Source organism: Trichoderma virens (assembly GCF_000170995.1).
Source record: "Trichoderma virens Gv29-8 chromosome Unknown TRIVIscaffold_79, whole genome shotgun sequence".
Taxonomy (NCBI): Eukaryota; Fungi; Ascomycota; class Sordariomycetes; order Hypocreales; family Hypocreaceae; genus Trichoderma; species Trichoderma virens.
Genome location: NW_014013670.1, coordinates 400,254 through 417,130, shown reverse-complemented (window position 1 = coordinate 417,130; position 16,877 = coordinate 400,254). Strand labels below are relative to the sequence as shown.

Below are 16,877 nucleotides of genomic sequence, written 5' to 3'. Positions count from 1 at the left end.
CATTTTCCAAGACTACTACCAATCGCATCAACTCAATTCATACTCGCCCAGCACCGTGGCATGGATCTCTTCTCTCGAATCCTTTATGCTTTTCTTCTGGGTACGTACGCTTGTTCTTTCGACCTCTACCTTATTGAACCTATCCTGACATGACATGATGATAGGGTCCCGTTGTTGGCTATATGACCGACCAGTTCGGTCCCCGGATTCCCGTCTTACTAGGCTCCTTCCTTCATGTGTTTGGGCTCATGATGACCTCAATCTCCAAGGAGTACTACCAGATTCTGCTGTCCCAGAGCATTTGCAGCGCCACAGGCTGCTCGTTCCTCTTCTACGCACGTATGCATCCCATTGTCCCCCCCTCATATCTACCAATTCAATCTAACAAAACTCACCGGTAGCAATCGCCGCCCTCGGCACCTGGTTCCGCGTCCACCGTGCCCTCGCCTTCGGCATCGTCACCGCCGGATCTAGTCTTGGCGGTGTCGTCTTGCCCATCATGGTGGATCGCCTCGTCGTGCGTGTCGGCTTTGGCTGGGCCATGCGGTCTACGGCGTTTTTGTTTCTCGGACTGCTCGTCATTGGCAACCTAACAATCAAGTCGAGACTGCCTCCGCCGCGGAAGAAGTTTTCCATGATGGAATTTGTGACGCCTTTTGCCGAGCGACCTTTCTTGCTTCTCACCGCGGCTGCATTCATGATCTACTTGGGTGCCTTCTTGCCGTTTACCTTTATCATCGTGCAGGCCAAGACGGAAGGCATGTCGACGGGACTGGCCGACTACTTGGTCTCCATCATGAATGCTGCATCGTGAGTATTTCCCACAGCCTTTCAGGCGATATTTGGTGAGGCTAACGGGTGTATGTAGCACATTTGGTCGTATCCTCCCCGCTCACCTGGGCGATCGCTATGGCGTCTTCAATGTCATGATCCTCCTTACCGTCTTCGGTGGCATCGTCACCCTGGCCATTTGGTTGCCCGCGGGCTCCAATGCACCGCTGATTGTCTACGGCGCATTGTACGGCTTCGCCTCTGGGTGCTTCCTGTCCATTGTTCCCGCCATGGTGGCATCCATTTCGGACATTCGCAAGCTGGGCACACGCACCGGTTCGCTCTATGCGGTGGCCTCTATCGGCGTCCTGATCGGGAGCCCCATCGGTGGCGCCATCGTCAATGACCAGGCTGGACATTTCTCCGGCACGATTGTGTTCTGTGGGGTGTCGCTTCTGCTAGGATCAGCGTTGGCGATTATGTCAAGACACGCCTTGGTGGGTTTTGGGTTGAAGAAGAAGGTGTAGTATACATACATAGGTACATAGTATTGTCCCATGAGATGCTCACATTAGGTACGAATAGAAGAATACATATCATAGCGAATAGACTAAAAATGATCCCTTGTTTTAACAAATGAAATATATATAATTATCGTAACCAAGCATACCTCTCAATTATGGCTTAGGGATGTATCTAGGTATGCTGATTTATGTTTAATACATCCAATGTATATAAACTAATAGCCGGCTCACACTGATGACTTGATAGACTCTATAGGTGTGTCAGCGCTGAGTGGATCGAAGTAGTTGCGCTGAATACATGTACATGTAGTGCCTGTGCAAAGTAGTAATGGATGTAAAGGAGCATGTGAAGCAGTCCATGTTTTGTAGAAGGTTACCTCTCGTCACGGGATTGCGCATTACATGGGTTAGTCGCATGTGGTTTGGCATGGGAAGTAGCGCTATCACGTTACGCACATGATACATACATGTAGCCAGGGCCAGGCTGCGAAGCTCTAGCTATTTACATCTAATTACCGCTCTCTTGCCAGCTTTAATGTTTTTCGTATATAACCCCAACTCTGCTTCTGAATCGAAATCTTCTCGAGAGTGATACCCAAGAGCACATTTTGCAGACGGCAAACGATGACAAGATGACCCCGATTTCTCAGGCAGAGAATGAAGAAATCATCGCAACCATCAGATCGCACCGCGCAAACGGACGATTCTCTGAGGCGGAGCATCTCATCAAGAGTCTTCCTAATGACAAAAGGGTTTTAGCTAGCATCGCAATTGAGATTATTCTGCTCTTCCTCGTCCAGGGTTGTACTACCTCGGCTGCCCAGATCTTTGATGAGGCTTTCCCACATTCGCCACTCCAAACTGAATGCGCAGAGACAGTACCAACTATCGACAGCGAAGAGACCGCCTTAGTTGAAATTCTCCGTGATTATGTTGGGATATTGAGATATTCGAAGCTCCAGACGGCATTGAAAACCGCTCAACGTCTAGGGAGCACTTGGAAACTTGCTGACGGTGAGAAGAGGGACAATATCCTTACCGAGTATAATGTTCGTCATAACAACTTTCCAAACAACGTTCTAAGACTAAGCTAATAGCTCAGGTTTTGTTGAGATTTTACTACTGGAGGATACAGATAGTGGCTGCCGAGCAAGGCCTTCTCGACGAGAAAGCCACTAAAGCTACTGCTACATTGCAAGTTTCAGCCCTCAGACGAACCCTCCAATCAGCAGGACGCATCCGTGAAGCTAGGTTTCTGCTTTACTTCGAGGTGAACTTGATTGCCGATCCAAACAGGGCATTGAATGAGCTCGAAGACTTCCTCTTGCTTCTAAGCGAACCTGGTTGGGAAACGGAGAAGGCAATGACCCTAGCAGACATCGCTCAACTTCAGCTCAAGTCCACAGAAGAAGGCTTGTTAGCAAAGGCTAATCAATCTCTTGATGAGGCACAACAACTGTTTACCAAACTAGATCACAGATTTGGTGTCATCGACCTCGACCTAATTCGAGTGTCTGCTGACAGCAGCACCTCTGGAGGCGAGAAATTTGTTCTCAAATCAGATATTGCCAATCGCTACTTCCAAGTCGGCCACCACCAGAATGGTATACGTTGTCTGGTGACCGCTATTTCTCCAGAAATGGTCCTCGATCGTTACTCCGAACATGTCGTACGCGCGCTTGAGCTTCTACAGCGCAAGATCAATGAAACAGGCAGCGAGTTTCTAAAACAAATTGCATTGGTCCAAGCGATCTCACAGGCAGCGCTGAGGGCACCGGAGTACGGCTTTGCCCTGCAGAGCTTGGAGTCCTATTACGCCAATGTGCCGAACGAGATCGGTCCCACGATCCACAGCAGCATGGCGTTGATGCTCAGCACCATATATTCCAGCTTCGACAGACACGAGGAGGCGCTTCAAGCCGCCGAAGAAAGCCTAACTATCGCCATGACCGGCATGGATTACGAGGTCCAGTCCAATGCAGCGTTCCTGGTAGGCATTCGGAAATTCGACATGTCGAGGCTCTACACACAGGATCCGACCAAGTCCGAAGAGTATCTCAACTCGGCTAAAGATATTTTGGCAAAATGGGCCGATAAGGACGCCGAGAATGGTTATGTCTTTGGGGAAGTCCAAAAATGTCTTCAGATCGGCAACTGGGATTTCTTTAACGCGTTCCAGCATCCCGAAACGGTCGGGGCATCCCACGGGCAGCTATTAATCGAGCGCGTCAGAAAGCACATACCTGAATCTGCAGACGCGTTGAAGCGAAGTCAGCTCGTGGACTTGGAAATCAAGACACTAATGCTTCTTGAAGACTATCCATCAGCCCTAAAGATGTCCCAGCACTACCTGGAGGATGTGAAGAAAATCACCTCTGCCAGTCCCATGGCCAAGGCGCAGGCTTTCTTGTCTGCATCTATACAGGCTGATGTTTGTGCTTCAAATGCAATTAAATCCGGCAAGCTGACATCAGATGATGCCTTGCGTTCAGCTTTGGCGCTGATCTGGTCTTCGTTAGACCTCGCGACTCAAGCCCTTCAGCTGTACAGACAGACAAACGGCACAGAACCGACTTTTCAATGCACTCTTTTCGTATGGGATATCCTTAACCGCCTAGTCGCAACCATGGAAGAAGCCTCGGGCAGGGAGCTCCTCCGAGCGTTCATGAGTGAGCTGAACCAGACGGAGAGAATCTGCGATGACATGCGCCGAAGTGTCGTGCCGACAAAGGGACTTGCATCTTTGATGAATAAGAGGCTTCTTGTTGCCAAGGGAGTGAGCATCAAACTCTACGGCATTGGACTTGGCTTGGCAATGCGCCTGGACGATGTTCGTGGCGCCTGGGAGTGGCTTCAAAAGGGAAAGGCCAGGGCCTTTTCAGACTCCCTCGGACCGGGTTTTCTTATTCCACCTCGATTGATGCAGAAGATAAATGTCGACCAAGAGGCCTGTGATCTCTTGAATGCCGAACAAAGCGCGCTGGAGGCACTGAGCGAGCCAGGAGCCAACTATGTCATAACTGCCCGGCGATTAGCCTCGGTGAGAAGCAGAATGGCAGGTAATCCTCTTTTAGCTGAGATATCAAAAATTCGAGATGGAATGCTGAGTCTCGACATCAACGCCGATGATATCAAGGCTGCACTCTCTTCGACGGACATAGCCCCGGATCGGGTTAATTTTGTCGACTGGAACATTTCAGCTACCGGCTCTCTTATCACTTTGTTTGTCAGGAAACTTGATGGAGAAACCAAGGCAAAACAGCTCTCCGTGTCACTCACCGAGGTCAAAACATGGCTTTCCAAAGCCTTCGAATACCCTGAACTAGCGGATCCGCCTCTGAGCAAGAAGACCGGAAACCGTTTTCTCAACACGATGAGTGGGCTCCTTGATGGATTATCCGAGATGACTCAGGAAGACAATCTCCTGATACTTTCCCCTTCAGGTCTTCTCAACAGAATGCCACTGCACGCGCTGTCCGTCGGCGGCAAACCCTTGATCGAGCGAAACTTGGTCGTGTATTCGCCCAGCGCCGCGTTGCTCAGCCAATGTCTGAACCGATCAAATTCGGTATCTGATTCGCCACCAGTCCGACGTGATTCCGAGGACGAGGCCTCATTCTTCGCCGTGTTTGAAGAGCTGTCGCGGGAGGCAGAACGTAGTCGCATCTTCGATCACGTCCGATCTCTAGCGTCGTCATTTCCAGGGAGCGCTTTACTAGGCTCCGATGTGACCAGGCCGCGCTTTCTTGAGAGGGTGTCAACATCAAGATGGGTTCACTACCACGGACACGCCCGCTACGCCCACGATGATGTGCTGAAGGCATCACTTGTCCTCAGCGACGGCACCGACCTCTTCTCCGGAGAAGTGGAGGCAGACAGGCCTGGCCTCGGGATGGACGAGCTCTCTGTTCCCGATCTCTTCAAAGCCCGCCTGCCTCGCACTGGCGGCGGCGTCAACTTCACCGTCATCGCCTGCGATTCGGGCACGCAAGACTATGCCCCAGGCGACGAGCCGATGGGACTGATCCCCGCGCTACTCTACGCCGGCGCAACCTCAGTCCTGGGATGTCAGTGGCCGGTATTGAGCGCCTCTGGTCGAGCGTTCAGCAAAGCCTTTTATGAGACTATATCGCCCAAAGACGGCAAGAGCGATGTCATACATATAGCACAAGCCATGAGAAGCACAATCTCTGATATGAGGACTGGAAAGCTGGGTGATCAGTATAAACAGCCATACCATTGGGCACCGTTTGCATTGCACGGGCTATGGTTCTTTGCCCGCCGGTAAGTAGAATCTATTGAGGGTATATACTATATCGGAATAGAGCCACGTTCGTGAGAATATGATAAAATAAGGATAATAACTGAGGTTACAAAGTCTACCGATATCTAATAAGTGTATGCTAGCTACTCCATATAAGCATCTTGTCTCTGCCCACTGCGCATTCTCCTACATTGATTGGCATTGGGCTGTTTTATAGATCATAGCTGTAATTATTTTATGCTAGTTCTGAATTCTAAATAGAATCTAAAAGGTGCCTTTCGGCCAATTGTATAGTAGATGGAAGAAAAAGCTATATTTGCATAATTCAATACAACGCTGTGGGTGCTAAAGGTCGATTTGAAGCTGTATATGTCATAATGCGCCAGTATATACTTGGATTGGAGGCTGAATGTGTAATGCTGTCGCGGCTAGGAATGGCTCTGGTCATTATGTCACGATATCACAATATCACAGTCCCGGTACCCTGTGCGGTCCTTGCCTAGTCCATGACCACCACCACTATCCTCATTTGATAACAGATGGAGACCCCATTTCGCCTTTGACAGTACTACTGTAGTGGCTTTATTTTAAACGAAATCACACTAGAGTAACTAGGCTAAGTATTTCCCACGCTTCCTTTTGAGTTGCAGTCCTTGAAGCAGCTAGACAAGCTAGATTTCTGATGGTATGTTCGGAGTTAGTCGAGCCACCCCGAAAGTGCTACGCTTGGTTGAAGAAGGCTCCGCCGAAAATCACTTATCGTATCATAGGTTGCATATCAAGCGGATAGTTGGGGCCCAAATTGATGCCTTAACTCTAGTCCATTGTATTTCACCGAACGCAAATCTTATTGGTTCCCGCTTTCTTTGGAAGAGCATCTGCATGCACTTATGTGGGATATAGGGTTGGGGGCTAGTTTGTGGTACCACAACTGCTTATAATTCGAGCAATCGGCAGTAGGGTTGGGCAGCAGGATCAGGCAGTAAGAGTGCACAGCAAGATTGAGCAGTGACGATTTCGCTCGTAGGCTAATACGTGCCGGAGATGTTAAATGCACCAGCGATTCTGCAGGCATCTGAGAGAATACGTTGATGGAAATTTCTGTAGCAGTTTTATGTTCTTCTTCTTTTTGGTAGGCTTGGTAGACGCTGGAGTTTTGATAACTTCTTTAAGCAAGTTTACTGTCAGGCATTCACCAAGAATCCACATACAATTACCCGAAGCCTGTTTGACATCAGATTCCTCATTCCGCTTCTCTACCAAAACCACGCTTTGGGTCGCCTGTCCTTTTGTCATGGCAACCACCATGTCCAAATCCCACGACGATTACACTATAGGATGGGTCTGCGCGCTGCCAAAAGAGCAGACAGCAGCGACAGCTATGCTGGATAACCGACACCCCGCTGTTCAGAAGCCCCCGAACGATCCCAACAATTACACTCTGGGGTCCATAGGCAAGCACAATGTTGTGATTGCTTGTCTACCCAAAGGGCAGTTCGGTACCAACTCCGCGGCGACTGTTGCTACTTGGATGATCTCTACCTTTCCACGCATTAAGTTTGGCTTGATGGTCGGTATCGGCGGCGGCGTTCCGCCTAAAGTCAGACTTGGTGATGTAGTGATTAGCACACCTGTGGGACAGTTTCCTGGTGTGGTCCAATGGGATATGGGGAAGGCCAGAGAAAATGGCAGCTTCGAGCGCACCGGATCGCTAAACAATCCTCCCACCTCACTTCTTACGGCCTTGTCAAAACTGGAGACAGAACATGAGTTGGTTGGGACCAAAATACCTGAATACCTTGAGGCATTGCGGACGAACTGGCCGAAGCTGGTACCAAAGTATTTGCGGTCAGATTCACTCGAGGATGTATTGTTCAAGGCAGACTACGGTCATGTCAATGAAAGTACTCCAGATGACGAGGACGAGGGCGACGAGGAAGAAAATTGTAGATTCTGCGACAAGACTAAGATTGTCAAAAGGAAGCCTAGAGATGCGCGCGTGCACTACGGCCTGATCGCGTCCGGCAACCAGGTCATCAAGGATGCTGCTTTCAGGAATAAGCTGAATAAGGACCTTGGCGGCCATGTTCTCTGTGTCGAGATGGAAGCGGCGGGACTGATGAACAATTTTCCTTGTGTCGTCATCCGAGGGATCTGTGACTATGCCGATTCGCACAAGAATAAGGATTGGCAGGAACACTCAGCGGCTATGGCAGCAGCCTTGGCGAAGGAGCTTTTGCAATTTGTGCAGCCAGATGATGTTGAAAGAGATCCTTCGGTAAAAGACATGCTTGGCCAAGGTTAGTTGGTAATCCGAGTCAAGTTTACAGAAGGCAACTAATAAATGTTATGTAGTGTACAATATTGTATCCCAAACTGGAGCAGACGTTGCACATATGACCTCAATAATTGAAAGAGACGAAGATCTAAAAATCTTGAATTGGCTTACCCCAAGGGAATATGGCTCCCAACAAGATAAATATATCAAAACGCACCAAGAAGGAACAGGTCGATGGCTTCTAGACTCCATCGAGTTTACTACATGGATCAAGACCAACAAGCAGACATTGTTCTGTCCAGGGATGCCTGGAGCTGGGAAGACTATTCTCACAGCCATTGTGATTAGTAACCTTACCTCACGATTCGCACATGATCCGTCAGTTGGAATTGCCTACATATATTTTAACTTCTGGCAACAAGAGGAGCATAAGGTCGAAGACTTGTTTGCAAGTCTGTTAAAGCAACTAACTCGAGGGCAGTCTTCCCTACCAGCAAGTGTGAAAGACCTTTACGATCAACACAAGGGAAAAGGGACGCGTCCCTCGTTGGATAAGATTTCAAAGGTCCTCCAGTCCGTGATTAGAGTATGCTACTCAAAAGTATTCATCATTATAGATGCTCTCGACGAATGCCAGGCATCCGACAACTGCCAAACGGAATTCATAAAAGGGCTCTTTGACTTTCAAAGATGCGGAGCAAGTATCTTTGCGACGTCAAGGTCTATCCCGGACGTCACAGACAAGTTCGACGGGAGCACTCGGCTGGAGATCCGTGCTAGCGATGACGATATACGCAGATACGTAGACGGTCAGATTTCACAGGGGGGATCGGCTACTTTGCGCGATATGCAAGCAGAAGCCTCGACAGAAATTACGAGAGCTGCGGATGGGATGTATGTATAACCTAACTCGAACCAGTAAATGTTACTCAGCTAATCAGCCCCAGGTTTCTTTTAGCAAAGCTGGATCTAGATTCACTCCTTGACACAAAGTTACGCCGGGATATCAGATCAAAGTTGAACAATCTTCCCAAGGGCTCGAAAGCGTACAGCCATGCGTACGAAGGGATTATGAAAAGGATACACCACCAAGGCCCGGAATCCGTCAAATTTGCCAAAGCTGTGCTATCATGGATCACTTGCGCTAAGCGAGCATTGACTATATCGGAGCTCCAGCACGCCCTTGCCGTTGAAATCGGTGAGTCTAGACTCAACGAAGAGGATCTTCCACAAGCCCAAGACCTGGTATCTATTTGCGCTGGGTTAGTCACAATCGATGAAGCCGGCGGTATTATCCGGCTGTTCCATTATACAGCGCAGGAATACTTTCAGCAGAAGCAAGCACAATGGTTTCCAGATGCCAATGACGATATTACAAGGATTTGTATGACCTATCTCTCATTCGACGTCTTTGAGGCTGGGTTTTGTCCAACGGATGAAGCGTTTGAAGAACGGCTGCGGTCATACCAGCTCTACGATTATGCTGCCCATGAATGGGGTCATCATGTCCGCGAGACAACAACCCTCGATCCACTAGTCTTAGATTTTCTACAGTACCAAGCAAAGGTCGAAGCATCGAGCCAAGCATTGTTTGCCGTCAAAGAGTTGGGAAAGCCCCACTACAGCCAAAACGTTCCGAAGCAGATTATGGGACTCCATTTAGCGGCATACTTCGGGATCGAGAAAGCCGTGCAGGTCCCGCTCAACTTACATGGCTGGGACCCAGAGGATAGTTACAATCGGACGCCTCTGTCGTGGGCCTCTGAGAACGGGCATGAGGCGATCGTGCGGCTGCTGCTTGACAAAGGCGCAAACCCCAAGGCGGCAGATCATTTGGGGCTGACGCCGCTTTCGTGGGCCATCCAGGGCGGGCACGAGGCCATTGTGCGACTACTCAATACGAACAGCCAAGAACTACCATCACTACCAGCAGCAGGCAGTTCAGCTAGCAATAATTCGCATCCAGCTGATGCGGATAGAGAGTTGCAGAAATTTAACCTAATGTTGAAGTCTGTACAAATGATTAGGAGAAACGAGCAAAATGATAAGGAACAACAATTATTATCCCAGAAAACGGAAAGTATCAACCTTCAATTACGGCAAAATAAAGAACAGCAGAAAAGGGTCGAAGAGGAGTTAAGAAAACTCAAAATGAGAAAGAATTTTCTAGTTGAGGAAGAAAATGATAAAACTGGAGAGATTCACCATCTATATAAAATGCAAGCAGAGGTTAAAGAGAAACAAGAACAATTATCCAAGCAGTGGATATATACACAGACCCGGTTAGACGAACTCCGGCAGATTGATGGATATGAACATGAATACGGATTAGAGAAAATAAGGGACTCGATGCTATTTCGATGGGCTGTCGAAGATGGTCATGCTGAAATAGTTGAATTACTTCTTGAAGGAGGCACCAATGCAACGGTCGCGAACGAGGGTGGATGGATGCCATTGCATGCAGCTGCAAGTAAGGGACATGTCGATGTAGTTCGGCTACTGCTCGATATGGGCAAGGTGGATGTTGACTCAAAAAATGGCGACGGCTGTACTGCGCTTCGACTGGCTTCCGAGAGAGAGCATGAGGATATCGTGCAACTACTGCTTAAGAGAGGTGCCTTGATGATTCAATGCCGGCAGACATTCCAGGGCCATAACAGTTTTATCAATGCAGTGGCTTTCTCGCATGATTCAAAGCTGTTAGTATCAGGGTCATACGATGCAACTATTAAACTCTGGAATACAACAACAGGCCAATGCCAACAAACACTCCAGGGCCATAGCAGCTACGTTTTTTCAGTGGTCTTTTCACATGATTTAAAGCTGTTAGTATCAGGGTCAGGCGATAAAACTATTAAACTGTGGAATATAGCAACAGGCCAATGTCAACAAACACTCCAGGGCCATAGCAATTATATCTATTCAGTGGCTTTCTCACATGATTCAAAGCTGTTAGCATCAGGGTCATACGATAAAACTATCAAACTGTGGAATATAACAACAGGCCAATGCCAACAAACACTCCAGGGCCATAGCAATTATATCTATTCAGTGGCTTTCTCACATGATTCAAAGCTTTTAGCATCAGGGTCACAAGATAATACTATCAAACTGTGGAATATAACAACAGGCCAATGCCAACGAACACTCCAGGGCCATGGCGATTGTGTCTATTCAGTGGCTTTCTCATATGATTCAAAGCTTTTAGCATCAGGGTTACACAATAATACTATTAAACTGTGGAATATAACAACAGGCCAATGCCAACAAATACTCCAGGGCCATAGCAGCTATATTGTTTCAGTGGTCTTTTCACATGATTCAAAGCTGTTAGCATCAGGGTCAGGCGATAGCACTATTAAACTGTGGAATATAACAACAGGCCAATGCCAACAAACACTCCAGGGCCATAGCAACTACGTTCGTGCAGTAGCTTTCTCACATGACTCAAAGCTGTTAGCATCAGGGTCAGCCGATAATACTATCAAACTCTGGAACGTCGTCTAGAATATTCTCGTCAGCTAGAAGGAAACATAAATTTATCCAACGGCTTGTGCGGATTTAACTACATATCACAAGTAGAGGTTATGGGCATAGTACTTAGTGTGGACTTGCTCAATATAAAGGCTCCATGTTGATGAGTCTGCGACAATTTCGTGATGTTCTTCCTTCGAATGTTAGCACCCAGGGCATGAAAGAGTGGTTATATATCGGCCTATATATTTGCAAATGTGCTTCTTTAGTGCAGTTTATGAGCAGAGAGTCCATTGCATCAGAGACAGCTAGTCCCAGTGCCTAGTCCTTTCTTTGCATATATCTATTATACCATCCACTAGGAAAAATTGTCATCAGAGTGATAAGCAAAGCGAGAGGTCCGACGCTTCGCGTAGATGATGCTAGGACTACCACTTTGGTAGAGTAGTATAGAGTGGTAGGAAGCGCTGAAACGGTGGCCGCAGTTTGGTTTAGTCTCCATAATTTAGTTCTATGGCATTTACGACCCTAGCTACATGTTTCTCTACCTTAGCTAAAATCCTATACAGGTGGCGAGGCGACACCCATTCCGTCTTCTACTGGTATGTTTAATAAATACGGCATACCAGCGGCAGGCTTACTTCCTATTCTAGCAATACTAATCGCTCCACGCCGGTGGAGATAATCGGACGCTGCCTCGGCCATTATCCCCGAACCCCTCGCAGGAGGAATTAACGCCAAACAAGAACAATTCAACAGCTGCATTCATAGTCAGAGACCTCCCTGAATCAGCCAAGCGCTTCACAACACACATCACATGAAAAGGCCGAATTCACCAGAGGCTAAGCCTCAATCACTTACTGTTGATTCTGCTGAAAGACGCCGCCTGCAGAATCGTCGGGCTCAGCATAATTACCGTAAGCCTCCCACCTTCGTCGTTACATCATCCACCATTCATATAGCTTCTTTGTAGAAATTTACAATTTGCTACAGGTCTTCGAGAAGCAGCCAAAGCGAAGCAAGACAAGCGCATCTCTAGAGTAAACCCGCCTCAGTGTGACAAGTTCCTGTTACTCAAGCCAACTCAAGAATCTTGTCATTTAGCCAAAGTGCCTGTAACATCGCCAACTCTTTCCTGCGGCGCGCATTTCGCATCTGCTCGAAATCTCCTCCTCTCTGCTGACCATCGACTTCTCACTCTTGTCCACAATAACATCATTCGTGGATTAATTGCAAATGCCAGTCTCCTCAACTATCCGTGGAGCACAATTTGTCAGGACGACTCCCTCTCAAGTTTCTCCCCTCAAACGCCTAACCTAGATCTATCAACGACACAACCATCCCTTCCAGCCAATCTTCAGCCTACATCATTACAACACAAAGATACACACCATCCATGGCTAGACTTGATCCCCTTTCCACAATTCCGGGATAATGTTCTTCGTAGGCTAGCAACTGCCTCACAAGAATGGGATTTTGAAACCGAGCTCTGCGAGGATGTTACCGGGGTTGGGCGCCTACAGTTAAGCTGCAGCCGACCCGGCTTGATGATTTGGGGCGAAAACTCGTGGGACGCACACAACTGGGAAGTCACCGAGGAGTTTGTTCAGAAATGGCAAGATCTAATTGATGGATGCTACGATCTCATCACATCTACAAATGAATGGCGCAAAAAGCGTGGAGAAGCACCGCTTCGTATCCAGCCCTCTATATCCACTTCTTCGACCGACCTTTCTCTGTTATCTGCCTAAGTAGTCGGCTACAATAAATCGGGAACTTCCAATAGTTTACACGTCTCCTTCCAAAGCCTCTCCTCCACCACCTCATCAAACGCAAAAGCCGCATACCCGCCATCCATCGTGCCAAAATCAGCCGTCGCATCCTTTCCATAGGAGCAATTTTCCAGGTACACACCGCCCTGATCCTCCAAACACGACGCAATAGCTGCGAAAACGGTTGTAGCCGCGCCTTGCTCAACAGATTTGAGCTCCTGTCCATACCCAGGCGGCAGTTCAACATTTTCGCTCCGCTGGGATGTGTATGCTTGAAGCATCGGAGTATGGACAGTCCCAGGGTGAAGCGAGACGGCTCTGACTCCGTGAGTGGAGAAGTGCCGGTCAATGAAGTTGGCGTGGTGGATTACGGCGAGTTTCGACGTTGCGTAGGCAGACATGGGCTCATAGGGCGTGATCTTAAAGTTTGGGTCGTCTAGATGAGCTGGGAACAGTCTATGTCCTGTAGTGCTCAAGTTGACGATGCGGGAATGGCGATTCTTGGTGCTGCCGGCTTCGAGTCGTGGGAGTAAAAGATATGTGAGAAGAAACGGTGCGACGTAGTTTACGGCCCAGGTCCGTTCTAGCCCGTCTTCCGTTTGTTCGAATGGAATACCCGCAATGCCTATTTCGAAAGCCAAGTGTTATAATTACTGCACTGTTATTTTTATTTGATATGAAAGACAATGTATGCGTACCAGCGTTGTTGATTAAGACATTAATGTGTTCTGCCTTATTCAGAATCTCCTCTGCAGCTCGTCTGACAGAGGCAAGAGAGCCCATATCCATAGGTATAACCTCAATAATCTGATACTGTCTTCCCTCAACCGGCGGAATACTTGACACAATCTTCTCAATAATGCTCTTCGCCTTGTTAGCGTCTCGCGCCGTGATGAGCAGCTTTGCTCCCGCGGAGTAGAGAGCTCGGGCAGTCTCATATCCGATGCCAGAAGTTGCACCAGTAATCACAATGACTAACTCTGAAAAACAAGCTTCATCAGTGTTGCCATACTGATACTCGTCCGCGATAATCTGGAGGGCAGTCGGACGAGCATCTCCAGGGCCATTGCGGGAGGCATGGGCAGCAGCGTAACGGTCCATTGTGCAAAAAGAGTGCAAATCAGAACTGAAGTAGATTCTTTATTACAATACGGAAGATAAGACCCGAATAAATATCTCGCAGTGAGAATGTGCGAAATAAATACTTTTCTTCATCGCAGTGACGTACTTTCACTCAACTTGCTTATTACCCAAATAGGAAATAATACATACATCACCAAACCACCAAGAACAACGCCACCAAGCCTCAATCTGGGGTACGATGACAGGGCATAGGCTGCTGTCACACCATCGGTATTGACAGCTAGGGAAGTCCACTTTCAACGCGTTCTCAAAAATCCGCACCTTTGGATCGGACGATGATACTACAAGACAGATTCTGTCTCGATGACATTCCTAAACGAGTCAAGTTCGCCTTCGCAGCGTCAGAGCTCTATGGGCCTTCCAAGACGCGTTGATCAATCGGGAAGCTCAATACAGAGGATTTCAAGCATTGCGTTTGAGATTTTAATCTATTTTATTTTGCACATTCCATCGTGTTTCGCAATAGTAGTACTATCACGAATAAAAGAAGGTTCAGCATGTTGCTTCTCTTTGTGCCTAAAGTATTCGCTCATGTCGGTTCCCAGTATAATAGGTAGTTCCGTAGTATCTGGATAGCAATATGTTATCCACCACCACCTTTAAAACATTTAGCTTCTCACCAAACGAAAACCCAAGATGCTCCAACATAGTATTGCACTAATGCTATGCTTATTGTTTCCCAGTTTATAAACCAATAGCAACAGAAAACAGCAGCACATTGCTGACCTATTAGCACACTACTAAGTACTCGTACTTCGTATTTAGTACTGCATAACTACAGTATTTCCAGGTAGGCGCCCAAGTCCCACTCAGCCGCTAACGGTGCCTAATTGTGAGTTGGTCAATAATATTGATTATTCCCGACGATTCTGACCTCTCAGGGGACACCAATCCATCACAACACGCCATTTATGGTGCAATATTGAATGGGGCCTAACGATTGTTGTTCAGCTGAAGACTGAAGGCAGTTGGGAGGTTGCTAATACCTCATTAGGAATTGGCACGCCAGCAGGGGATGCAAATTTTCGATCACAGCGGATCTGGGTATGGGGTTAATATGCTGAAAATAACCGAACTGACAAGGGTAGCAGTCAGCTTTTGTCCGGACACTCGTCGGCATTGGACGATGAGTTGTCAAGGCCCAGAGTGCAATCAAATAATCGCGGATGGTGCCTGGCTAGGGCCACTAGTGCAAGCCAATAGTTCGGGAGCCGCCGTGTAAGTTGGGTAAACAGTCAATAGTCTCTACTGAGCCCCTGCCGCTCTAACGCAGGAAAGCTAGGTTGGCACAGATTGGAGATTTCAGCTGAGTCTGGCCTTTGACGGTTCGATGTTTATCACCAATATTCGCCTCTGGATGGGGCAGACAGTTGTCGAGCAAACTATAGAGTACAAAAAGGATGGCATCGTCTCGGCCTGGCGGCCGCCTAAGCGGTTGGAAAGCATTCACATCATCACCTCATCACGATGCGTGCCTCTGCTCTTCTGTTGTCGTGGGCGGCCGTTGCCGCTGTGGCCCTGCCCCACGGAGGCCAGTACGAGTATGGCCATGACGATCATCATGAGCATGACGAACATCACGAACAGCACCGGGGCGGTAAAACCTGCCGACCTCCGAGTGATCCTGTTTTCAAGCTTCTGCAGCATGTCCCTGGCGCAGAGGACTTCTGTGCTGCCTTGCTCCATGTGCCATGCCCGGTCGTTACCAAGACCAGGACAGCTACTCCCGCGCCAACCACCGTCCGAACGACACAGACCATCACCAAGAACCCCAACACCAGGTGCAGCAAGACCGAGACTCTGACTACCGAGGTCTGCAACACTGTCACCCAGACCAGAACCTCTTCCGTGACCAGCACGCCTGAGGTGGTTACCATCACCGATGTCCAGACACAGACCTTGACGAACCTGCAGACGGCTCATGTCACCAGCACCCAGTATTCCACCATCACTCGCTATCTGACGGGATACATCACCAACACCATCTACGACACTCTTACCGATGTCGCAACCCAGACTTCTACTGACGTGTCTACCCGCATCGTCACCGTCACCCAGTATGCTACATCGCTCACCACAGCTACTGTCAACAACTGGGTGACCAAGCTGGTGACAAACGTCCACACCAACTACATCACCCGCAGTGTGACCAATGTCCACACCGCAACCATCACTAAGTCCTTCACGGACACTGTCACGGCCACCGCGACCAACGTCGTGCCCGTGACCACCACTCAGATTGTCGATGCCACCGCAACTGAGACCACTGATCTGACCAGCACGGTCACCGATCAGGAGAGCATCACTCAGTTGCATACCGTGACGGCCACGGACTTCACCACCGCCACTCTGACGTCCGTGGTAACAGATGCTTCCACCGTCCTCACCACCACCCTCGTGACTATTCAGCCCGTTCAGAAGCGCGATGGCTACCACAACGGAGGAATCAGCACACCCAGACCCCTGGCTACCATCCCAGGCTACAAGCTGTCCAGCGCTTGCTCAAAGCTTGATGTCACTGTTTGCCCAACTCCCAAGACTGTCTCAGTCACCCGCACCGCCCCTAAGCCCACGGTAAGAGCATACAACTCCTTTCTCGCACTTACACACCAGCAACTCAATGGAGTCGCCATAAATAGCATGCTAACTAT

General features: G+C 48.6%; 5 protein-coding genes across 5 annotated transcripts; 4 read left to right on the top strand and 1 right to left on the bottom strand.

Moving 5' to 3' along the window:
- Window positions 1-251: 251 nt before the first annotated feature.
- Window positions 252-1,298, top strand: TRIVIDRAFT_58844 (uncharacterized protein; the record flags this gene model as incomplete). The annotated part of the gene is made up of 3 exons (XM_014099284.1): window positions 252-339; window positions 402-810; window positions 869-1,298. 3 exons carry the CDS (start codon window positions 252-254, stop codon window positions 1,296-1,298), a joined length of 927 nt encoding a protein of 308 aa, XP_013954759.1.
- Window positions 1,299-1,927: 629 nt separating this feature from the next.
- TRIVIDRAFT_69087 (uncharacterized protein) lies at window positions 1,928-5,642 on the top strand (the record flags this gene model as incomplete). Its single annotated transcript, XM_014099283.1, has 3 exons — window positions 1,928-2,344; window positions 2,431-5,579; window positions 5,621-5,642. 3 exons carry the CDS (start codon window positions 1,928-1,930, stop codon window positions 5,640-5,642), a joined length of 3,588 nt encoding a protein of 1,195 aa, XP_013954758.1.
- A 1,217-nt stretch (window positions 5,643-6,859) lies between these two features.
- Window positions 6,860-10,456, top strand: TRIVIDRAFT_112704 (uncharacterized protein; the record flags this gene model as incomplete). Its single annotated transcript, XM_014099282.1, has 4 exons — window positions 6,860-7,837; window positions 8,124-8,731; window positions 8,785-10,006; window positions 10,067-10,456. Coding segments are annotated over 4 exons (3,198 nt in total), but the record flags the coding sequence as incomplete, so codon positions are not given.
- Window positions 10,457-10,459: 3 nt separating this feature from the next.
- On the top strand, window positions 10,460-11,344 carry TRIVIDRAFT_49139 (uncharacterized protein; the record flags this gene model as incomplete). The annotated part of the gene is made up of 1 exon (XM_014099281.1): window positions 10,460-11,344. The coding sequence occupies one exon, from the start codon at window positions 10,460-10,462 to the stop codon at window positions 11,342-11,344; it is 885 nt and encodes a 294-aa protein (XP_013954756.1).
- Window positions 11,345-13,070: 1,726 nt separating this feature from the next.
- TRIVIDRAFT_69086 (uncharacterized protein) lies at window positions 13,071-14,184 on the bottom strand (the record flags this gene model as incomplete). The annotated part of the gene is made up of 2 exons (XM_014099280.1): window positions 13,071-13,708; window positions 13,782-14,184. The coding sequence occupies 2 exons, from the start codon at window positions 14,182-14,184 to the stop codon at window positions 13,071-13,073; spliced, it is 1,041 nt and encodes a 346-aa protein (XP_013954755.1).
- Window positions 14,185-16,877: the final 2,693 nt, after the last annotated feature.